Source organism: Lepisosteus platostomus, chromosome 5 (assembly GCF_059453375.1).
Source record: "Lepisosteus platostomus isolate fLepPlt1 chromosome 5, fLepPlt1.hap1, whole genome shotgun sequence".
Classification (NCBI taxonomy): Eukaryota; Metazoa; Chordata; class Actinopteri; order Semionotiformes; family Lepisosteidae; genus Lepisosteus; species Lepisosteus platostomus.
In genome coordinates this window covers 14154315-14176722 of record NC_142615.1, presented here as the reverse complement: position 1 = coordinate 14176722, position 22408 = coordinate 14154315, and the positions used below count along the sequence as shown (strand labels likewise).

The 22408-nt window shown below is 44.9% G+C and overlaps 1 protein-coding gene, 1 long non-coding RNA gene, 4 other non-coding genes and 1 pseudogene across 6 annotated transcripts in view; 5 read left to right on the top strand and 2 right to left on the bottom strand.

Annotated features, from left to right (window-relative positions):
- LOC148663817 (zona pellucida sperm-binding protein 3-like) overlaps positions 1 to 2056 on the top strand; it is a 55655-nt gene extending 53599 nt beyond the window's left edge. Inside the window, exons 2-7 of the mRNA XM_088632868.1 lie at positions 811 to 926; positions 999 to 1105; positions 1169 to 1343; positions 1421 to 1538; positions 1737 to 1837; positions 1915 to 2056. Of these exons, the coding sequence (XP_088488994.1) occupies positions 811 to 926; positions 999 to 1105; positions 1169 to 1343; positions 1421 to 1538; positions 1737 to 1837; positions 1915 to 2056 (759 nt within the window). The remainder of the gene's footprint in view (positions 1 to 810; positions 927 to 998; positions 1106 to 1168; positions 1344 to 1420; positions 1539 to 1736; positions 1838 to 1914) is intronic.
- A 103-nt stretch (positions 2057 to 2159) lies between these two features.
- Positions 2160 to 2508, top strand: LOC148663816 (uncharacterized). Its single transcript, XR_015937139.1, has 2 exons — positions 2160 to 2338; positions 2417 to 2508. It is a non-coding gene; the product is annotated as an uncharacterized LOC148663816 (long non-coding RNA).
- A 7217-nt stretch (positions 2509 to 9725) lies between these two features.
- trnal-caa (transfer RNA leucine (anticodon CAA)) lies at positions 9726 to 9836 on the top strand. The gene is made up of 2 exons: positions 9726 to 9763; positions 9791 to 9836. It is a non-coding gene; the product is annotated as a tRNA-Leu (tRNA).
- A 4844-nt stretch (positions 9837 to 14680) lies between these two features.
- Positions 14681 to 14817, top strand: LOC148663814 (U1 spliceosomal RNA; annotated as a pseudogene).
- Positions 14818 to 16351: 1534 nt separating this feature from the next.
- Positions 16352 to 16470, bottom strand: LOC148663813 (5S ribosomal RNA). The gene has a single exon (XR_015938041.1). It is a non-coding gene; the product is annotated as a 5S ribosomal RNA (ribosomal RNA).
- A 1678-nt stretch (positions 16471 to 18148) lies between these two features.
- Positions 18149 to 18221, bottom strand: trnaa-cgc (transfer RNA alanine (anticodon CGC)). The gene has a single exon. It is a non-coding gene; the product is annotated as a tRNA-Ala (tRNA).
- A 4074-nt stretch (positions 18222 to 22295) lies between these two features.
- Positions 22296 to 22408, top strand: trnal-caa (transfer RNA leucine (anticodon CAA)). Its single transcript has 2 exons — positions 22296 to 22333; positions 22363 to 22408. It is a non-coding gene; the product is annotated as a tRNA-Leu (tRNA).

The window sequence follows — 22408 nt, the reverse complement described above, 5'->3', positions numbered from 1 at the left end:
TGTTGATTGTGTGACCAGGTGTGCGGTAACAGGTCCTGCCAGTATAAAAACCTAGTCACCGCGTTCACACTTTATGCTTTCTTGCTTCAACACAGTTTTGTGGTTTACTTATTTTACTCCTGTAGCAATTGAGCGGGACGTTAATTTGGCGATGCGTTCGTTTCTCTTTATGCTGTGCCTGTGCACAGGGGCCGGGCTCCCCGCACTGGTTTCCGCCGGGCCGGCTGGCTGGGACTCTCGGGAAATGGCGCTCCAGGCCGACCTCCCGGCTCCTGAAGACGCAGCCCAGTTGGAGGACTTGAACCTGGCAGATGCGCCCTCCGAAGACCTGTCTGCAAACGAGAACGACTCGCAGTCCTTGGCTCCCGACTTTCGCCGCCTTCCCGTGTCCAGAGACGCGTACTCGCCCTACTTCGACAAGGAGAAGATGAAGCCCGAAGCCGGCAGCCGCCCCTTACCCGCCTACATCAAGAGCGTCCTGTTTCCTCCCCAGCGAGGGCGGCAGCCGGCTCGCCCGGCCATCGGGGGCACTCGAGGAGTGGCTGTGTGGTGTGACTCCAGCAGGATGTATGTGAGGGTCAGTCGGCTCCTGTTCGGCTTCAGCTGTCGGCCATCGGAGGTGACCTTGGGCAACTGCAGCGTCAGCCGAACCACACGCAGTTACTTCTACTTCATCTACGGGCTTCACGAGTGCGGCACCGAGCGATCGATAAGCGGGTCTTCATCTACAGGCAGTGTATCGATGTGAGCTGTAGGGCCAGTGTCGGGGTTGCCTTTCCTGGGAATATCCCTTCCTCCGTGACCCTGCAGGTTGTCCAGGGCCGCCTGGTGTACTCCAACACTCTCCGCTATGCCCCGCCCTCCTCCAGTGCACCTGTGCATCGCTTCATTCCCTTCTCTGTGCCTGTCAAGTGCTCCTACAACAGGTAGGCAGGGCTCTGCTGCTGAGAAGCCGCTAGGAAAGTGTCCAGATGCCCCTCATCCCCTCTGTCCTGCAGGTTCCACTACTCCTACAAGGTTGGCTATGTCCCCACGTGGGCCAGGAGAAGGACCTTCTTCAAGGACCTGAAGAACAAACACAGCTTTGTGCTGCTCACCACCAACTGTAAGCTCCTTGAGTGAGTGGCTCCTCCTGCCTGCAGGTGTAATGCTGCCTCTCTCTCTCCAGCCCACTGGGTCCGGCTCTCTCCTAAGGATGAGTACTTCCTGGGTCAGCCCATGTACTTCCAGGCCACTGCCTACTTTGCCACAGCAGAGCAGAGGCTGTACATCCACTCGTGTTACGTAACGGAGAAACCAGACCAGCACTCCCAGCCCCGTTTCCCTGTGATCGACAACTTGGGGTACGGCCCCTTCTGGGAGGAGAGGTGGGCAGGAGCCCCGAGAGCCTGCAGGGGTTCATCCTTGTCCTTGTCCCCAGGTGCATGGTGGACAGCAAGGCAGATGGCTGCCTGTCCAGGTTTGTCCTCTCCAAGCAGAAGGATGTGCTCCGCTTCACAATTGATGCCTTCCTCTTCCAGAAGAAGCTGTCCAGGAAGGTACTGCTCTCAAAGGCTGCTCAGCCTTCTTGCTCTACTGATCCATGGTCTGCTTTCACATCCATGATCTAGATGTGAACCAGACTGTGGCAGCTGTAGTGCCTAGAGCTCCCAGCTTGCCTTCACTGATGGCAGAAGGTCCTTCTCTGTCCCTCTATTGGCCTTGATCCCTTAATGCTGTGACTTTCCCTCTTACAGCATGAAGTGACTGAGCTGTACATGCACTGTGTCATGGCTGTGGCTCCTGCTAAAGCAACACCAGGGACTAAGTCCTGCACCTACAACAGGGAGGCGAAGAGGTACTTCTGCGAGGAGCCTGCTGAGGGTGCTCTGGGACATGCCAGGTGGAGGCCTCACCTGTCCTCCTCTCCTCCAGGTGGGAGGAGCTGTATGGTGACCATGAGGTCTGTGCCTGCTGTGAGTCCAGGTGTGCTGGCAGTTGGAATGAAGGTGGGTCTGGTTCTCTATCCCTTGTGGATGCATCTCTGCCCAAGAGACAACCATGCTTGGACAACTGAGGAATGATCCCATGCTGGACAAAGGGACTGTGTAGATGAGTAGACTGTGGGTCTCTGGGTATAGCGGATCCCTCACTCCTGGGTGCTGCTTGTCCACAGGTACCAGGAGCCTGGTGACCAGTAGTCGGGTGGCTGTGGCACCAGTAGAAGCTCCTCTGGATGTGGGAGCTGACTGGACTGAGGATGAGGAGGGAGACCCTCAGAGCTCCAGTGAAGATGCAGAGAGCACCAGTGAGGATGTGGAGGGAACAGAGGACTTTGGAGATGTTGGCCAGTGGACAGGTAGGGTCTGGCAGGAGGAGCTCCTGTAGGGGTGGTGTCCTGCAGTTCAGCTGGATTGTTCTCCTTCTTTCTCCCCAGGTGCCTGAATGAAGGCTCCAGCCTGGCCCTTGTGACTCTCCTGCCTCCACTTGCCTTGTAATGGCAACATTTCAATAAAACTGTGAAAGACCCTTCTGCCTGCCCTTGTTTCTTTATGGTTTATAGGTTTGAATGGGGTGGAGGAATTCAAGGGAAGTGAGACCCATTAATCAATGGAAGTATTTGTGGGGGTTCCCCTTTCAAGAATGCTTCCCGTATTGCTGCCAATGAGGACTGAAAATGGCTGGAGTAATAAAGCGTTGTAGTGGGGGAAGATGGCCGCACTATTCCTTGGGCAGGGCAGTGTGATCTTTTACTGTGAGAGAGACGGAGGTGTTCAATATACTGGAAATCCTCCTGTTTCCGAGATGGGTAGTGCTTATGGAGTGTGAGTTGCTACTGTAGTGCCCAGTAAGAGTGAGATCTGGTGTCCTATTCTAGGCTGCACAAACTGACTAAAAGAAACGCAAGGAAGGAATTGTCAACAGGGGCTTGGTGTAAAGTAGGCCTTCCCATCCTTAGCAGAGGAACAATTCTGGTGCACAGTGAATAATTGTGCAGTTAGAATCTCTGAGATCTTGTCTTATGGGTGTTGGTTTCACAGTAGTGGTATTGGACAGTCATGGGGAAGTATTAGGAGTGAGACTGGAGATCCCAGTACTTGACTGGGAAGGCGGGTGTTCACAACTACCTCTGCCAGCAGCACAGACTGTGTAGATTGAGACTGAACGCTTACTACACAAAGCCTCTCCCCTGTTTCAGTGTCCCATGTCATGAATTTCAAGTGAATCCTAGTCTTCCTTTGTGCCTACCTATAATTTGCACAAATCCTGCTGGCCCACTAACACTGTCAATTCTTAGCCCTACTGCAGTGCCCTATTAAAGCTTCAAGGATTTAGGATAAACTATTTTATATAATGGTTCCAAAGGTGGCTTCTCAAAGCACTTGACAGAATTACAATAAGAATACACAGGATAAAACAATTCCAATAGACAGAGGAGACCATGGATGGTGGTACTAAGGAAAGTAGAAGCAGAGGGCTAAAGAATGGAACCAGTTCAGTAAAGGCTCTTCTACAGAAGAAGGTGTTGAGTCTGAATTTGAAGGAGTTTAGGGAAGCTGACTCTGCTATCCTTGGGCAGAGAGTTCCAGAGCCTGGGGGCATAACAGGAGAAGGCCCTGTCACCCATACAGTGTAGACGGGCTTGGGGGACAGTTAGGAGACCAGAATTAGAGTGAAGGTTATGAAGTGGAGAGTAGGGTGATAATAGATTAAACTGCAACTGAAATGTGAAGGCACGTTCTACAGTTTATGCAAGAAAGGGTAATGTTAGGCTTTTATGGGACGGGGGTAATGGCAGCACTTTTGAGGACTGTTGGTACAACAGCAGTGCTCAAGGATTCATTTCTAATATTGAGGACAATGGGTTATATACCCATCGTTATTACCAAAGGCTCAGAGACCTTTTGATATATAAAAAGACTCCTTTCCACCACTAATTTATTCAGGTTTGGTTCATTTGGGTTTTATCAGTTAAACATTTAATATTGTATGTCAGTTTGTTGATGCCTGTATATCACAGTGATCTGCACACACACCTTTGACTGAATATAGGCTGCCAAACCTCTCCAGCAAACTTATGTATCACGGTAGGTACACAAGAAGTTTATTTGTAATAACAGGGTTGTTGGTGCCAGTAGTCAGATTGGGTCAATTGCAAGGTAAGAACAGCATCGCATTAACTGGAAATGATCCAGAGATTAGCATGCAGCTCTGTACGCCAGATTAATACCGATTTGCAACTCGCTCGTCTGCTGACTTTAGTCCCCTGCTCAGTAATCACAATGTTCCCAATTGCAATGAGCCCAAGGAAACAGCTGCTGCTCTCTAGAGGACACTACAGGACAGGACTAAGTACAATTCCTGCAATAGACTAAGCAGTTTAGTGCCAAACTAATGGAACACTGAATCCTATTGGACAGTTCCGAATGTAGTAACAGCTTAATACTGAAATAATATCGTAAACACCTCGTGATCTTAAGAATCTGTCGCTGTTAAAAAGTATTATAATAATAAGCTAAAATTGTACTGCAGCCACAACACAGTGGACTTGCAGCTCCTGTCCTGATCATACAGAAAGATGTCATTACTATAATACCTGTTAACAAACAGCGCCTGCAGTCTGTGAAAGAGAGCTCTGAGGTGAATATTCCTTGCAGGGAAGTGAACTGTAAACAAGGCAAATACATCACTCAGATGAGGAGCAACGACTGTTGCTAAAGAAAGTGAGCGAGGGTACACCTATAGTAGTTCATCCACAGAAATTCAAACATAAATTTGTGACGCACCAGAGTACCGCAAAGCTAGAAGCATGCCTTCAACTGGAGTACTGTAGCACGACTGTTTATTTTTTAAAGTAATATTAACTTATTCCAGGCATTCATCTGGTTTAAGAATACAAATCGATGCCTTCAAATAGACCTTTAACAGTCCTTTGATGTAGAATTAAGAAAATGGGGAATTATTTGATCCCATTCTCAATCCAGTAGTTTATGGACAGGCGCTCTCAGCGGACTGTGCGCAGGAGTGATGGGTGATATGGAATTCTATGGGCTCAGTGGGACTCCGGGAGTCAACTCAGGGCTCTGCTGTAGATTCCTGTAGAACCGGTGTGAAATGATAATGTATCGTTGGCTGGTATTGTTAATGTAAAGTTTACTGGTACGTTTCGGCCAAAACATATTTTCTTTCTTCTTTTTTTCAGCATGGAATAAACCTATTACTTGTTCCTTTGCAGCCTACGCATGCTGACGCAGCTACCCACCTGAACTACAAATTGTATGTTGGCCGTTCCGTTACACTATATTGATGAATCGTACAAGATCATAGGATCTATAAGCCTGAAGACTTGTCTTGTACAGTGCCCTGATAAAAATCAAATTAATTACACTAATTTTTATGGAATCCCATTTCCGGTAGTGAGGCTTCCATAGTACACGGATGGAATAGTGGATGGTGGGCTTTTAAATTCTTTTTTTATTTAAACACCAGAAATACAAAAACGAAGAAAGAATATGAAATAAGATACAGAAATAGACACTTCACATCCAGAAGAATTCACAATTATAAAAGCTGAAACTTATACTTTTTAAATATTTCCATTGTATGTCATTTTTTACTTAAAAAAGAAACTCTTCTTTAGCTCAGCTGGCAAGGCCTGGGTTCGAGCCAATGCAGTGAGGCACGAACTAGGGTGGGAGCGGCGAGGGCACAAGCCCTGGAACCCGAATCCGTTACAATAACAAAAGGACAGACAATGAAATATGGGTTATTTCGAAGTCCCAAATGTGAGATAGTCGTAATTACGAGATATCAAGTCGGAATTCTGAGTTTTTAAGTCGCAATTCTCAGTTACTAAGTCGGAATTCTGAGATACCATAGCGCGTTTTTATTTTTACTCCCTGGCGGAAACGGGCTTCCATAGAAATGGTCAGATTCAGAGCCATTGCAGTTCGTGCTAATTAGAACAACGCCAGAACTGAACCCTCAGCACCGTACTGACTACTGAGCACAAGATCAGCTGCTCGCCAGCTTTGTTTCGCACAGTTTTGCATTGCTATTGAGCTCAGAGCAGGAGCTGATCTTCAGACAGTCAGATGCGTTATACATTACGTCACTGGCCCTAATCTTACGGTGCTCAACTGCACCATAGTGACCTCAGCGCCACTACTAGTAATGCATCGCCCCCGGCCAAAATTGCTTAGTAAAAAAAAACGTTTTCTATACTGTCTGTTTAAAAATATTATATCTTTAAAAATGACAAAGGGTTTGTGTGTCGCGCTAAAGTTTCGATTCATTTCGAATGCAAAGAAAAAACATTTTCTTCCAAGAAATCATAAATTTGTCTCATCCTCCATACTATAATTCTCTCTTGTAGTAGTAAAGCATTTTGAGTCAAACCGAACAATATATTAAAGGAACAAGTAATAGGTTTATTCCATGCTGAAAAGAGAAGAGAGAAAACACAACGTTTCAGCTGTGAAACCTTCTTCAGGTTTGTTTTCTCTCTTCTCTTTTCAGCATGGAATAAACCTACAATATTACTTGTTCCTTTGCAGATACGCATGCTGACGTAGCTACCCACCTGAATATATTAAATGTTTCATCTATATGATTAACATAATGTTCTCCTGAATAACTACAGTAAATGACAAAGCCTTAGAGCCACAGAGAAAAACAAATTGCATTTAAAGTAATTTTAAAGGCTCGAGATAACATTGCACTATAAACGCAAATGTCTGTCTTCTTTGTGGCGCTTAGTTTTTGTTGCTTTAGCAAATTTCATGCAGTTTATTTCTGACACAAGACATAACAAGCTTGTGTATTTATGACAAAAAAGCAGGGCAACAATTTATATCGGCCTTGAAATTGAAATTGTTAAAAAGTGAGTTAAATGCAGATATAGTAAATATATTTTCTCATATAATGGTGTGTTTTTGTTGTCTAAAAATCCTTCATGAATGGTTTAACAGACACTTTGCATAATAAAAAAAATATATATTTACGAATTTTAACTTTTTATACAGTAAAGTTTTGTTGTGAACATGAGCCCTGTTTATCGATATAACCAACACAGTTCTGGATTTTATTCTGCCTTCCTATGGACATTGGAATTTTCTTTCACACAACAGCTCGCATGTATGGTAGCTTATTAGCGCCAGGGAGAAAAAGAATATTGTTGGCTTTTAAATGAGAAACCATTTGCGTTTATACAAAATCACAATGCGTTGTCCCAGACATTGGGACATCCTCTGTTTAAACACCTGTCGTTTTCTCTAATATTGGCTCCTGTGCTTCGGTCCATTTGAGAGAGAAGACACTGAAAAAGTCTTGTGAAAGTGGATTTTGCACCTGCGCCAGTGCTGTAGTGGTATCATACAGACACCCATACAAATCCATCACACGTTGGAAGCTCTGGAAGGCAACGTAAAATATTGCTCTGTCCGTTGGTGGATTAGGTATGCATGCTACATTTCAACATAAAATGCAATGTAAAAAGATCAAATTTGTTTCAAAGTCGATTAATGTAAAAACCGATAAAGCTCATGTTTTTTATCTAGTTTTATCTATATCTATATCTATATCTAGTTTTTCAAAGGTCTTAAAAAAATGTTTATCGCAATTGTGAAAGTTAGAGAAGGTGTACCAGCGCGTGCCTTTATATCGCCAGCTTCAGTCTCGCCTGTAGCTGCGAGAAGGTTAAAAGCGTACAAGTGATCTGTCTTTCGTTAAAATAATTGCTGGAGCAGCAGGACGTAGAGTACCATCCAGCAGCTGTAGATGGTGCTCGGGTAAGCGCTAATTCTGTTTTCAGCACAGGGAGCAAGAATGAGCTCAGTCCGGCTCCCAGCAGAATCCATTCTGGTTTGGTTGCTGTCAGACTGTGCATCTGAGGCTTTTTGGATCGCAACGTGAAAAAAAAAGAACAAAAAACAATTGCTCACATCGTGTTACTTCCACCAGAGGAAGGGAAGATATCACTTTAAAAAAATCAGAACTGAATATTTGGATCCGGGGCCTCATACTTATCAAATTATTAAAATAATAATTATTTAACTATCAGATTGTGTTTCTGCAACATTTCGTGCACAGTATGCCGTATTCAACAATAAAACAACAGTCACAACGAGGCCTTTACACCCAGTCTGGGGTATTTTCCCCTTTTATATTTTTGCCACTTTATATCGAACCTGTTATACTCCCAGAAGTGCGCAGTAGCTTCTACTTAATAAAATATACAATTCACCGCTGGTATAAACAGATGTGTGCCATGTCTGCTTTTGTAAGCATTTGTTTCAAAAATAAGTTCACAATATGTTAAAAACACAAAAAGCACAAACTTAATAATACAACGATACAAAATCAAAACCAAATCATAAAGCCAATTAAGTACCTATCCTTTGAAAACAGAGAACACCTTTATATCTACAATAAAAAAGTGACATTTGTATCTACTTTTGAATTACTGTACAAAGCAGACAGAGTATTCCCTGAATTCAAAGATCAGATCTTGGCCAAAACAAGACAATCAGACATGAGCTGAATTCGGAACAAGAGCCTCTGCTTCGTCGTTTATTGAGCTTTTGATCTAAGTCTGAGTGAAAAAAGATCAGCTATTTTAACAAAATACACAAAGGGCACCTTCCTTCAAGCCGGAGTCAAACTGGTGACCTAAGGATTCCCTCTTGTTTCAACTACAGTCCTCCACTCTACCAACTGAGTTATCAACAGATGTCAGGAGCTGCTCTCTGGCACATACTGCCCAATGTAGTGAAATGTTCCGGATGATTTAAATCCCAGATTGACATCGTTTCCAACTCGTTTCCTTAGTCTTGTTTACCTTGAATTTAAGCCACAAACCAGGATTCTACTGTATAAACTTCCGGAGATATTACAAAATGTTTGATGGAGCATCAATCATTCCAGGCGGAAATTGACTCCTTTTTCTTTCTCGAGGGATCATATTAAACATTTAATTTGGATCGAGAAGAGGATCACCATGAGACACAAAACAAACAGTTTCATTCTGTCTTTATTAGAATCTGTATCACAGCTAATGCATGTAAAGCCTTTAGTATGCGAGAGTGAGAGTTCAGTTATGCCAGGGAGTGTGAGAAAAGAGAACTGAAATTTAGTAAATTAATATTTAAATAGAGTGTAAATCTTCAAAGTGTCACTGCAAAATTATTACAGGGGTCTACCAGCTGCCGGACGTACTTGTTTTGGGACTATTTCCAATAAGTACCGCATTAGTAGTTGTGTGTCCTTACTGGTATCTTTTAAACATTCAGTTATATACAAACGGGACAGAGACACAGTAATAATCCGATTTTAACGTGTCCTGCATTTTAACTTACTGAACAGATAAATTGAAATGTTCTGATTCAGAGCCCCTGCAGTTCGTGCTAATTAGAACCACAACAATACTCCTGAGTCCTGACCACCACACTGAGCAAAGGTTCAACTCAACTCTGACTTTGTTCAGCACAACGTGTTGTTGCAGTTGAGCTCAGAGCTGGAGATGATCTCCATATTCTACCACACTAACTAGTCCTAAACGTAGTACACACTTTTTTAAAACAATTTAAAATATTACACAAAGGCTGTAAAGCACACTCTAAATCGATCCGAATATTTGATTTCCGTGATCCGTTTAGGCAACATTAGGCAACGTGGTGTTTCTCCAGCAAAACATTTCTCAGTTTTGTGAACTACTGGTGCTTTTAACACCCCAACTTACATACCTCGTCAGGATGGCCGAGTGGTCTAAGGCGCCAGACTCAAGGACTCCTGTCTTTCCATTGCTTGGGTGTTCTGGTCTCTGAATAGAGGCGTGGGTTCAAATCCCACTCCTGACAGCTTTTCCCTCTCTTGCATTTTTCCTGTCTTGTGCTCGCTGACAACGACAGAAAGAAGAAAACGGAGAAACCGGCTTGCGGGCACATGATGGGCAGGGAAATGCTTCGTGAACACTTCAATGTGATTAGCAGAAAGTCAAATAGGCTTCGATTTCTCCCTTAGGAACTGTTTGGGGTGCCTGTAATCGAGTAAAGATTTACGGTCAAGGTATGCATTCAAAGGTGAAAGACCGAAATATAAATCCAGAAGAAGATGTATTAAAACATATTGTTTTCCCTGCGGTTTCCCCTGTATTTCATTAAATGTGGCATTGTGAAATCAGCCTGTAGCCCTACGGAATGCAGCCACTCTCCCGGTGACAGCGGCAGGAGCCGAGAGGATTAAATCAGAGCTCGAACAGAGAGTTTAAAATATATGGGCAACTAGAACATAGATCATAGAACATTTTTATTAAACTTTCCTTTGTGCTCGGCCTTACTGAAGTATTTTAGCTGCATTTTAGCTTCTATTTATATACTTTACAGTAGATAGTGTTTAGTAAGAGAAGAGAGATACAAGCGCTAAACCCCCACAATAACCAAACCTTAACTAAAGCAGGAAGATCAGTTTCTGCTCAAGACAGCCGTTTTCTGAACTGTAAATCTCCAACACTGGCTGGAGACGCTGTGTGTCCGGACTCAGAGGTTGTATAAGAAAAGACTCTGAGAGCTGCAGGTGCGGCTCATTGCTCTGCGCTCCCCGTGCGGAATGCGCGTGTCCTCCCTCCTTCATTACCTTCATACACTCCTCTCAAACCACAGCAAACTCCTGAAATATTTTGGTGAACAGATACTGGGTCTTTCTTTCCGAGATATCATAGGCAGAAACAATAAACACTGTGAAAACAGGAAGGTATTCTGATCGTATAGAGAAATGCGCAAAAATACATTTCCTAAAATCCAATAAAATCTAGTTACATTCTGATGCTATTCTGATGTATCTGAATAGTTTTGGCACAGTTGTTACAGCAAAGAGACAAATAAACTTTTTTTTTAATTTCATTCAAACTGTAGTTTTGAAAATGTTTTTTCAGTTCTCTAAATAATACAAACACAAACACCCGTTGTAAGCGTCTGACCATTGATATTCTTGAATTATAAGCCCGTACACACGCTGGCAGGCAGTTCAGCGAATATGATGCCCCTGCAGGGGCCGAATATTAGACAGACGTATACATACAGTCATCGTGTGGAGTTTATTCCTCCTCTACCGCAGTCTTTGCCTCTTGTCACATTTGCGCTTAATTGTCGATTTTTTGTATAGAACACCGAATATCTTGAGGAAGCCTGTCAAGCGAAGACTGATGGATTATTGAGGTGCAAACACTGGTTCAAAATCAACACCCTCTGCTATTGCCGTTGTTTCTTTGATAGTTTCTTCAAATTCCTCATCTGACCTTCAATATCGAGGGATATTGAGCATAATACCATACAAATTGTAACTTTCTTTTGATTGCCAGTTTTATTAAAATGCCATCCCCTTTTACAGTTATTTTAGATGTTTGGCAAGGCGTAATATCCCCCCTCTCACCCTCAGCTAAAATATTTTAAAAGTACAACAACATTACATTATATTGAACAGCACTTCGGTTAACATTTATATTCAAATTAAGGTAAATATACGAAAATAGTTAAATAGTAAAATAGAACTCCGGCGATCTGTTGTTTTTGCTTGTCAAGTTCTCGAACAATTTTGCATTGTTTTTTAAATTACTTTAGCTGAAGATGCAACGGGAGTAGAAGTGAATTTTCCAGCCACCCATTGGAACATAAATGAACATGGGTGAATACTATCTGCTTGGAAGTTGCCGATGTCGGTAATTATTGGAAATTCCCGGTAATGTTGACTCTTTTCTCAATTGTTTACTACTGCAAATATCAAAATAGTTCAGGTTTTGCGGAAAAATAAAATTTTTGCGGTGATGATGTTTACTACAGGAAGAAGTGCGTCCCTGGGTGGGTTCAAAACACCCACCTTTGGGTTAATAGCCGAACACGCAAACTGATTGCACCACAGAAATGCTTGCACCTTGCTTTTTTTTTCATTTACATGCTTTTGGTGAACAAAAAATTCGCTCACATTTCATCTTTCGTAAGCTATATGGTTAAAAAAAAAGCAAGATGGGTTCCGCAAAGGAAATAAATACACGCATTAAACCAAATCAAGACCTCTGTGAGTGTCCCAAATTACATGTTCTGTAAAACAAGACAGGAAGAAAGGTACCACTGGAATTCGGATCCAGTATCTCCTCTTTATTAAACATGTGTTTTACTCAACTTTGTCATGGCGCTGGCAGAGCGCTCTTCTTTTATAGCAGCTTGGACACACCGCAATGAGACATCTGCGTTCGGTGTGCGTTGAGCCTACTCATCAAGCAAGTTGCCTCCTTTAATGCACTAGCAGCCCCGATGGTAAGAGACAGGATGAGAAATGGCTTTTATCTGTCACTTTTCATGTCCAAGGAGATCAATGTGCTTTCCGTGTACAACAGGGTGTCCTCTACACCCGCCACTGAAGCATAGCACAGGCTTGGTGACTTGACATCTCCCAAGGAAAATAGTGAAATTACAGGTGGAAGAGGAAAATGACCCTCAAGAATGCAGAAAGATGGTCATCTTAATGGCACCAAATCATGTCTGAAGGGAGTGGGTTTCTAGGTGAGGTGGCTGAGTGGTTAAGGTGATTGACTACTAATATATTGTGCTCTGCATGTGTGGGTTTGAATCCCATCCTCATCAGTGACAATTTCTTTTTCTTTAACGTAACCTTACATTTGCCCATAAAGTTCATATATTTTTCTGTAGCCGCAAATCCCCAATATTTCTGCTGTCTCCCGAGAAACACAAGCGTGGAGTCAAATCATATTAAATAACACAACACATCTATTACTTTAACACCCAGATGTGACAGAACACATGTAAGACTTACACACAATGTGTGTATTTTTTTAAAAACAAGTTGTGCCAAAAACTAAATGAACACCTCCATTAAACTTAATGCAGAAGCATGTTGTCTATAATGATAAATGGTGCAAAAAGACAGGAATAAAAGTACCACTGGGATTTGATCCTAGGATGTCTTGTTTACTAAGCAAACACTTTTACCAAGTGAGCCACAGCAAAGCACTACCTTTTTTTAATTGGTTGTGTTTTCATTTCATTTTTCGCTTTTGTACTAGAGTAGTAATGTTTCTAGATGTGCACGAACGTGGTATAGTAGGCTGACAGCAGGAACACGTGGCCCACAAGCAGTGACGGTATTAGAGGTGCCTGCAGTATGTTGGTTTGTGAGAAGCGATAAAGTAACTTGCCGAGGAAGCAGGTGTGCCTGATTTAATAGAGGCCATCGAGCAGAAAAAGTAACAGAAGAACCAACATAAATTCAACAGCGATCTTCTGCAGCTGAAAACACAGGCGAGACTTCTCCAGGAAACTCACAACCTGGGCATGACTTCACTGCACACTGCTGTTAGAATGATTGGTGCAGTGGTGCACTGGAGCTGTGCAAGTATTTCTCTCGACACTGACTGACACTGCAGAAACACAGGGTTTGGGCTGTGGATCCATTTCCTCGTGGAAGAAAGAGACAGTAAAATAACAAGGAAAATACAAGAGAAGAAACTGAAAGAATTGTGCCCCCTGCAAAGTAGGAAGGACAGAGGTGGCCGGATACTTAAAACAGCTCAGCAGATAATTTGTAACGACATTCTTCGGTGACAATCAGCAGATGGATTCAGGTTCTGTTGCGCAGTTTGAACGTTTGTTCTCCAAAATCTGGTTCGTTATATGAAATGAACTGATATTAGATAGGAATAATCATTGATATAATAATTGATGTCTGGCGAAGGCAAATAACCTTTGTTCATGATTTGGGATGTGACTGGTTACATTTCAACAGTTACAACCCCCTTTATAAAGGGTTTGCACGTTCCCATGTTCTCTCTCTTCACTGCCTTCGTCCCCGCTCTATTTCACTTCAGCCTTTCACTCTTGCTTCCTTCGAATGAGGACGGAGCTGCGGGAGAAAGGGCGCTATAGAGGATCGCTGTTGAGAGCTGCTGCTGTGCTTTGACATCTGAGCTCTGTGGAAAACGATCTCAATACAATTCTGAAAAACGCGACTCCCCGAACGCCAGCCGAACAAGTCTCCACAGCCGAAGCGCTGTGTCTCTTTTCAGCTGGCGATAAACCTTTCCTCGATCCTTTGCGGACTTGTAAAACTGTTCCTGATCAGAATAAAAAACACTCACGCTAATACACAAGCACCACAGAGATGGAGGGTGAGATGGGGCCTCATTTAGGACAGCATACCACCGCTTAATTCTGTCTAATTAACAAGCATTGCCGCTACAACGGCATCTCTCCTGTCAAACTTCCTCCTGACGTGTTTGACAGGATCTGGGCCGTGGTGAACAGTGGGAAAGACGCCCTGTGGAGAGTGAGGAACATGGGGCTGTTCAAAGGCATCGAGGTCCCAGTCAAGGCAGCAGGTAGCCTGGCCCTGTTCATCACCCGAGAGAACTACTACCTCAGAGATCTGTGGAGAGAAAGGAGGGAGGAAGCAGAAAATCTGTGGGAAATAGAGAGCACAGGTCAATATCTCAAGAAACTGTGAAAAACATTATCATTTTTAAGTAAAGAATGTGATTTGCACCAGAAAAAAAGAAATTGTTGCTATGTAACTGGTATTGTGTCAAAAAGTAATGAGATGTGATCAAATATACTGTTTTAAGTATGTATATTAATGTAAAGCTTTCTAATTTGTGATGTCCTGTATTTTTTTTTAAAAGAAAATAAAGTTCTTAAAAATCGAAATCGGTTCACCCAGAGCGAGGCTCGGCCATTGCACTCTGGCTGTGCTGACCCCTGCGAATTCCCCAAATGTGGGAATCTCGACTGCATAATTTCTGGTAGTGGGGGACTGCGTTCGCGCTCTTCCCTGATGTTCTTGGTCCAATATTGGATACGGAAGAGTTAAGATTCGATGCCACTGCTGGTTCCCGGTTTCTTTTAGTTAGAGGTCCGGAGAAGCATTTCAGGCTGGTTACACTACTCCTTCCGGACATTCATTCCCTTTTCAAAGTCAGTCGTTTTGCTGTAGTCTGCATTATTTAGGCTGATTATAGAGGTTAGCCTTTATTTGGTCATGGGGGCCTCGGTACTGTATGCTAATTCTCAAGACAGTTTCACCCGTTTTCTGATTGCTAGGTTCTGTACCAGTGCAGACATGTCAAACAGTGAATGGCTGTACCTCTATTGGTGCTCAATGAATGAAATCAGTAATAAAGGAATATATGTATAGTTATACGAAAAACAAGTGGTTTATCGACTCATCTTCATTTGCAGATTTAGAGGCAGCTTCGATATTCGTTTTACAAACGGGTTTTTTTTTTATATGGGTCACACACATGCCATAGCAACAAAACATCTCTAGAGATAAGGCTACAGATTACCTTTCCATCCTCCAGGTTTTCCTCCCAAAGCCTACGGTACCAACGGTGACCCCTGCTGGATCGTTCGTGTGCAACTCTTTGGAAAGGAGCCTCTTTCCAAATCGCATTGCGTACCTGGATGTTGGCGAATGTGCTCCCTTGTGTTGGCTTGTCCCGCACTGGAGGAGAACAAACAAACTGCTCGGAGGAGCACAAGGCAAGTCTTCACAAGACAAAAACCTCCAGTGCACAGCACTCAAAACATTTCTGGGCTGTCGCGTGTTTATTTCAGCACATAAAGCGCACCAGTCCAACACGTCGGCCGGGCGTGCGGCGCCTCCGCCCTCCTGTGGCCTTTCGGCGTCAGAGCAAGAGGCTCCTTCTCGCTGCCTTTCCGCTGTGTTGCAGAGCCCCGAGAGGGAACCTGGAGCGCACACTTTGTGGGGGGCGGGGGACCGCGTTCGCGCTCTGGTGTGAGTACTAAATCTCACGGCGCCAGCCAGCGGCCAGGAGACAAGTACAATATCGCGGGACAGGGGGGCCTCGTCATTGATTGTTACATATGAGACGGGGATTAGGAGGAGACCCCGACTGATTGGTAAAGGGGAACACTAACACCAGAGTGACACCCCCGGCGTCTCTTTTTGAGAGATGCCCTGGGATTTCTTAATGGCCAAGGAGGGTCGGGACCTCGGTTTTACACCTCCCCCGAAGGACGGCGCCTTCGTGCAGCAGAGTGTCGCCATCAGGATGTTGGGGCATAAGAAAGCCACACAGACTGCAGGGTGAGCGCTCCCTACTGGTCCCAGTCACACCTCTTGCAGGAGCAGCAGCAACCTGAGCTTTTCCGGGGGGAAATTTGCAGATTTAGAGGCAGCTTCGATATTCGTTTTACAAACGGGTTTCTTTTTTATATGGGTCACACACATGCCATAGCAACAAAACATCTCTAGAGATGAGGCTATAGATCACCTTTCCATCCTCCAGGTTTTCCTCCCAAAGCCTACGGTACCAACGGCGACCCCTGCTGGCCGAGAGAGCAAAAGCTTGGAGCACCTGGTATTCCCAGGCGGTCTCCCATCCAGGTACTAACCAGGCCCAACCCTGCTTAGCTTCTGAGATCAAACGAGATCAGGCACATTCAGGGTGGTGTGGCCTCAAGTGAAAGCCATGGCGCCTGACTCGCTACTTGAAGCTGTGTGTGGCTGGGGCTCCGTGCCCCCTGAGCGGGACTGAAGGAACGTTCGTGTGCAACTCTTTTGAAAGGAGCCTCTTTCCAAATCGCATTGCGTACCTGGATGTTGGCGAATGTGCTCCCTTATGTTGGCTTGTCTGGAGGAGAACAAACAAACTGCTCGCCTGCCCACAAGGCTCCGTCTCTTACCCGCTCTCCAGAGCCTGCTGCCTTCTGTGCTGTTCTCTCGGCACCGCTGCAGCGCACACAACCTCACCTCGTGTCGCGTGTCGCACCTCACCTCACCTCGCACAGCCCCCTCCTTGAATGTCTGGCGCTGGGCATGCCCCGCTCTCCTCCACCTTATCTTATGGTGTGTGACCACCGACAATGGCCACAATGCCGGGGAATGGCACCTGTAAAGTGTTAATTGGGTCACAGGAACAGCCCGTCTCGTCTCGGGGGCCGGCTTCAAAGACAATACAGCAAACACAGCGGGGCGGGGGAAGTAGACGACACGACACATGCAGGTACATTCAGCTCCGGCGGGAACGAGTCATTTGTCGGTCTTTTCAAGTGCTGGGAGCCGAGTAATCCTTCGCTTGTATCGTTTCTCCCCGGTGACTAGATCTCACCCTGCGACTCTCGACAGGGCTCACCCATGGCAGCTCAGCAGGTGTGAGCCTAGCCGGCACCCGGATGGAAGATTCCCCCTGGAAAAGCTCAGGTTGCTGCTGCTCCTGCAAGAGGTGTGACTGGGACCAGTAGGGAGCACTCACCCTGCGGTCTGGGTGGCTTTCTTATGCCCCAGCATCCTAATGGCGACACTCTGCTGCACAAACAGGCGCCGTCCTTCGGGGGAGGCGTAAAACCGAGGTCCCATCTCTTCTCCAAAATACACCCCCAGGACCTTAATTCTCTTCTCTTGCAGCCTGAGATCATGTCCTTCTTTTGGCTCCCTCCAGTTCTGATATAAAATCTCACTCTTAGATTTGTTAATTTTTGCAGAGGAAGCCAAAGAGAACCAATCACAGCACTGCAGAGCTCTGCTAATTGAGGCATTGTCAGAGAGGAGCAGGGTGACGTCATCCATGTATAGAGCCGTATTTACCTCCATTTCTTTCACAGCGCCGTGCACCTTTTCATTGCTCTCACTTTCAGAGCCTCCGCATGGCACACGACTCAACATCAGGACGCGCATTGAAGTGAAAGCAGGAAACATGCACTGTGCAGATCCCTCATTAAGAGGTGAGTGGGTCTGTTCGATGCACAAAGAATGCTTTGAAAAGCATCAAAAGCAAGTCATTCCGAGTTGGTCATTTGTGTTTTCCATTCACATGCGAAATGCTGAAATGATCTCTCGGCTCTTCGGTTTTCATTTCTGCTCCATAAAGGAATCACAGCACGCGTCGGCTTCCAGCATGGTTGGTCGGGACACAATGCCGGGGGTCGGAGAGAGCGATGTCTTCCTCGTTAGTATAGTGGTTAGTATCCCCACCTGTGACGCGGGAGACTGGGGTACATCAGGAAGCACATTGAGGTGAAAGCAGGATACGCTGCGACATGCACTGTGCAGATCCCGCCACACTAAGAGGTGAGTGGGTCTGTTCAATCACAGCGCTAGGCGAATCCCCAAACAGTGTGCGTGGCGACAAAAGAAGCCGGTCTGTTTCCACCTGGTTTTGAACCAGGGACCTCTCGCGTGCGAGGCAAACGTGATAACCACAACACTACGGAAACGGTGGGAAGCTGTTCCCAGTGGCCCAGTGCCGAGCTTCGCCAATGCGATTCAGCAGCTTCCAGTGCCTTTATTGGAGTGCGCTGATGGACCTTGCTCATTCTCCAGAGACCAGCATGCCTGTCATGGACAGAGCAGGAAAGGCGGTGCCACATTCTACAGCCCTCTCCACGCAATCGACGAAATCGGGCGACTGAAATGGAGAAAATCTCCTCTCCAGAAAGTGCAAATATCATCTTGGAGAGTATAAATCCTCTTGCCGAAGGTCAGCACTGTCTACGAGAGTACCCCTCCCACCTCCTGCAGGTTTCCGAGCTGCAGCAATGATCAGTTCGTCTCACATGCGAGAAGTCTTCAGGTGGAAACAAGAGCCCCCTCTTCTCGCACGTTTTGCACATGTTTGAGTGGTTTTAATGCGTCTCTTTCGTACATGGTGCTGATCTTTTGGAAAGCAAGAGCAGGTGACTCCTGTCACACGAGAGAGCACAGCCTTTTCCACCCCCAGCGTGTGTTTTGGTAACTTGCCACGATTGTATAGTGGTCAGTACTTTGTATTGTGGTCGCAACAACCTCGGTTCGAATCTGGGTCACGGCAGAATAGGGCATCTGCCTGTACTACTTGCATGAATGAAGGCAAAAAAAAGCCAATCGATGTGAACAAACAGCACTTTACAGAGGAGTGCTGCCTGAGTGGATTGTTGATGAGGCCACTCTGACATCTTCTGTTTTCTTCAATGACTTACTCAAAGTGAAAATATTCAAGGCGATCTTGTCACTGTACTCCACGTAGATGATCTAAATGAAATCACAGTAGAGTACAGGACACATAGTGAGGAGCTCACGCAGTCAGTACTCTTGAATACGACAAGAGGAAAGGCACATTGTACATCTGTAGAACAGATTTAGCTTAATTGGCTTAGCTGGCTAGTAAACACGAGATCCTGCGTCCAATTCCCAGCGGTGCCTTTCTTCATGTCTTACTGTACAGAGTTTATCGTTATAGGCAAATCCCATGCCTTTTAATTTATGTGAATGCAAGTGTTCGTTTCCTTTTTCCAAAACTTGTTTTTAAAGAAATCTATACAGCTTGCGAAAGATGAAAGACAAATGTTGAACCCATGCCCCCAAAGAACCTGGAGCCTTAAGCCAGCACCTTAGACTGCTCAGCCACACTACCCGCTGTGCCTTGTCTCTTTGTCTAATTACTTGCCTGGAGGAAGCCGGGTGGCTCTTGCTCTTGTCATCCAACTTAGTGGCGTTATGACTGTGGAACCGACTGCACCTGCTTTTTCTGAGATGCTTCCCCTCTCATGGCGAGATCTCGACTTCTTTAACATAAAGTTTCTGGATAAAGTTTTCCTGTGGAGCAGGCTTCAGACCTCTGCGTACAGCACCCTTGATTTTTTTACAGCAGCTGCATCCGGAAAATTGTGCTTTTTACTTTGTATTTGAACAACAAAAATACATACAATACAAACAAGAGCACATATAACGTATCAAGAAAATCGCCAGGGGTTCATGCTATAATACAATTACATTTTATGAAAAACGATTGCACAAGGTAAATAAGAAGTGGGCAGTGATTCGTTGAATATACGTATATATCACGGCGAAAATACGACTATATGTATACAAATGCAGCCACTCAAAGTACACGGCACAGACACATACCGCGGGTAATTGGCTACGGCCTCACGCATCATGACGCAAAATACCGCGGTACGTGATTGGTTGACCGACAGTGGCACTCGTGGTGCGATATTTTGCATCATCGCGCTTCGCGATGCGCGAGGCCGTAGCCAATAACCTCCGGTACATGTCTGTGCCGCGCACTTTGAATGGCTGCATCTGTATGTATTGTACTATGTTTATTGTATCATTCGTTACACTGTGGCTGTGTTGTATATGCATTAGTTCATCGGATTGTGATGTTGTTTGATCCTGTTTGTAGGCTTTAAATTCTTTTAAAAGACATAATGACACAGGCTTCCTGGTTGACATGTGTAGCGGCAATGCTTGTTAATAAGACAGAATTAAGCGTTGGTGTGCTTTCCTAAATGAGACCCCATCTCACCCTCCATCTCTGTGGTGCAGCCACAGAGAAAGTATTCATGCAGGCTGATTTAAGATGTTTTCTTTTGATAAGGGACAGCTCCCAAACGGGGATGCATTTAGCTAAGCCTGGCTATCATGATCAATGGTCATCCATTGGCGCCTATCTGTCTAGGGAGTGCCGAATGGACATCTGGACTGCATTCCTAAGTGTCAGGAGTAAGTGACTCATATCTCACCTTGATCAATCAATCAGGGACTGGCAGGGCGTGGTAATACCCCGTGGGTCTCCAATGCCCGCCAAACTCTCAACCAATCAGCACACATCTGTGTCTTGGTCAAAAAAGGAGTGCAAGCCCAGATCAGGGCTCTCCTTGGCCATTTTCGCGCATCCTCAGAGACAATCACGTCTCTTTGTTCTAAGCGCGAGGCCGAGGATCCCGTACGTACTCAGAATTCTACCAATGTGAATGCTCCGCTTGATCAACGGCAGCCTACAGTTGGACCCTCGTCGACAACCTGAATAGCTTATTCAGAAGCAGCGCTGGACCGGGAACGAACCAGCTTCTTCCCGGGCAAAAGAGTGACTTGTGAGGACTCGCGGTCACACTCTGTGCATAGATACTTTCTACTAGCCAGCCGGACTGCTGGTAGATCCCCTCGGAGCAACGACTGCCCTGCGCGCCGCAGTCAGATTCCTCCACCCGTCCTACTCTGAGCTGCACCTCGACTGGTTGGCCCGTAGCCAGAGGACGCCGGGACAACGCCCATTGGACAACCGCTGGAACCGAGGCTGCAATAGAGCCTGTCAGCTGGTTTGGTGTTCGTGCCGGGAAATTCCAAATCCATACACAGTGGATAAGTAAACCCCATGTTCTACATTGCGTCTCGAGAATTCAATTGTACCTCAACACAAGTTGTTATCAATTTAATTCATGAGTATTGCATTTACTTCCGAATTTAGAGTAACAGTGGGTAATAACACTGATTAGCGATTTGGTAACCGAACGATATATATTGACATATATTCTTTGTTGTGTATCTCTTTGTGTTTGCATCTCTTCGAGATTATATACCTTGTATATTGATAACCCTCACAGTAAGGTCTGCCGCTTATATCCAGGCAGACTGGTATATGTTTGGTGCACAATTTATATTAATAACTGTATCTCGTGTATTGAACCCGTGTGTGTGCGTTGTTAGTTGTTCTGACGATTGATTTTCTAAAAGCCACAACGAACCACCTCGTGATTACTGCTACAATTAATAATTGTCTCAGTAAACCCATCAAACCTCTACACAGCTAAGGAAGAGTAGCTCGGAAAATACCCAACTCAACAAGCGAGCGCGTTGGTTGCTCTTGCTCTTAATGCAAGGAGCTATTTTTTTTTTCGCATTAATCATTATTAACCAGAAACAGCTGCATATCTGGTCGCATTTGTGATTATGTCACTTCTCTGCTTCAGCAAGGTCAATAAAAGACTCTGAAAGTAGTAGAGAAAAACTTAATTAAAATCATATTAGCAATTCTGAGCGATATCTGCATACAGGCAATCCAATAAGAACGTTGAAATCTTTGAATATCATCTCTCTATATATTGCGATGCTTTTTACTTGGAGTAAAACTATTGGATTGAAGGGTTAAAATGTATTGTTGTTATTTGGAGAAATCAATGAACTTGTGATTTTATATGTTTTAAAAGACGGTCATGTGCACAGAAAAAAGACAGTTCTGATTATTTTTCTGGAGACGGAGCACTGATGACTTATCGAGCCAATTGATAAAGCCCACCCAGTGGATACTCACCTTGTGCAGCCTCCCGACAGACTAACAAAACGTGCCTTTTCACCAACTCAATTTATAATACGCCCCTCAAAACTCACAACCGAATAACAATCCATCCGTATATTTGTTTTCCAAGATCCATTCAAGGCAACTTGGCTCTTCGCAAGCAAATAATTTCAGGGAAGAAACTCAGTTTAGTCAACTACTGGTGCATTCAGCACAACACTTGCTTGTGCTTGTCAGGGTGGCCAAGTGGTCTAAGGTGCCAGACTCAAGGACATGTGTCTTTCCAGCTGGCTTGGGTGTTCTGGTCTCCAAATGGAGGCGTGGGTTCAAATCCCACTCCTGACA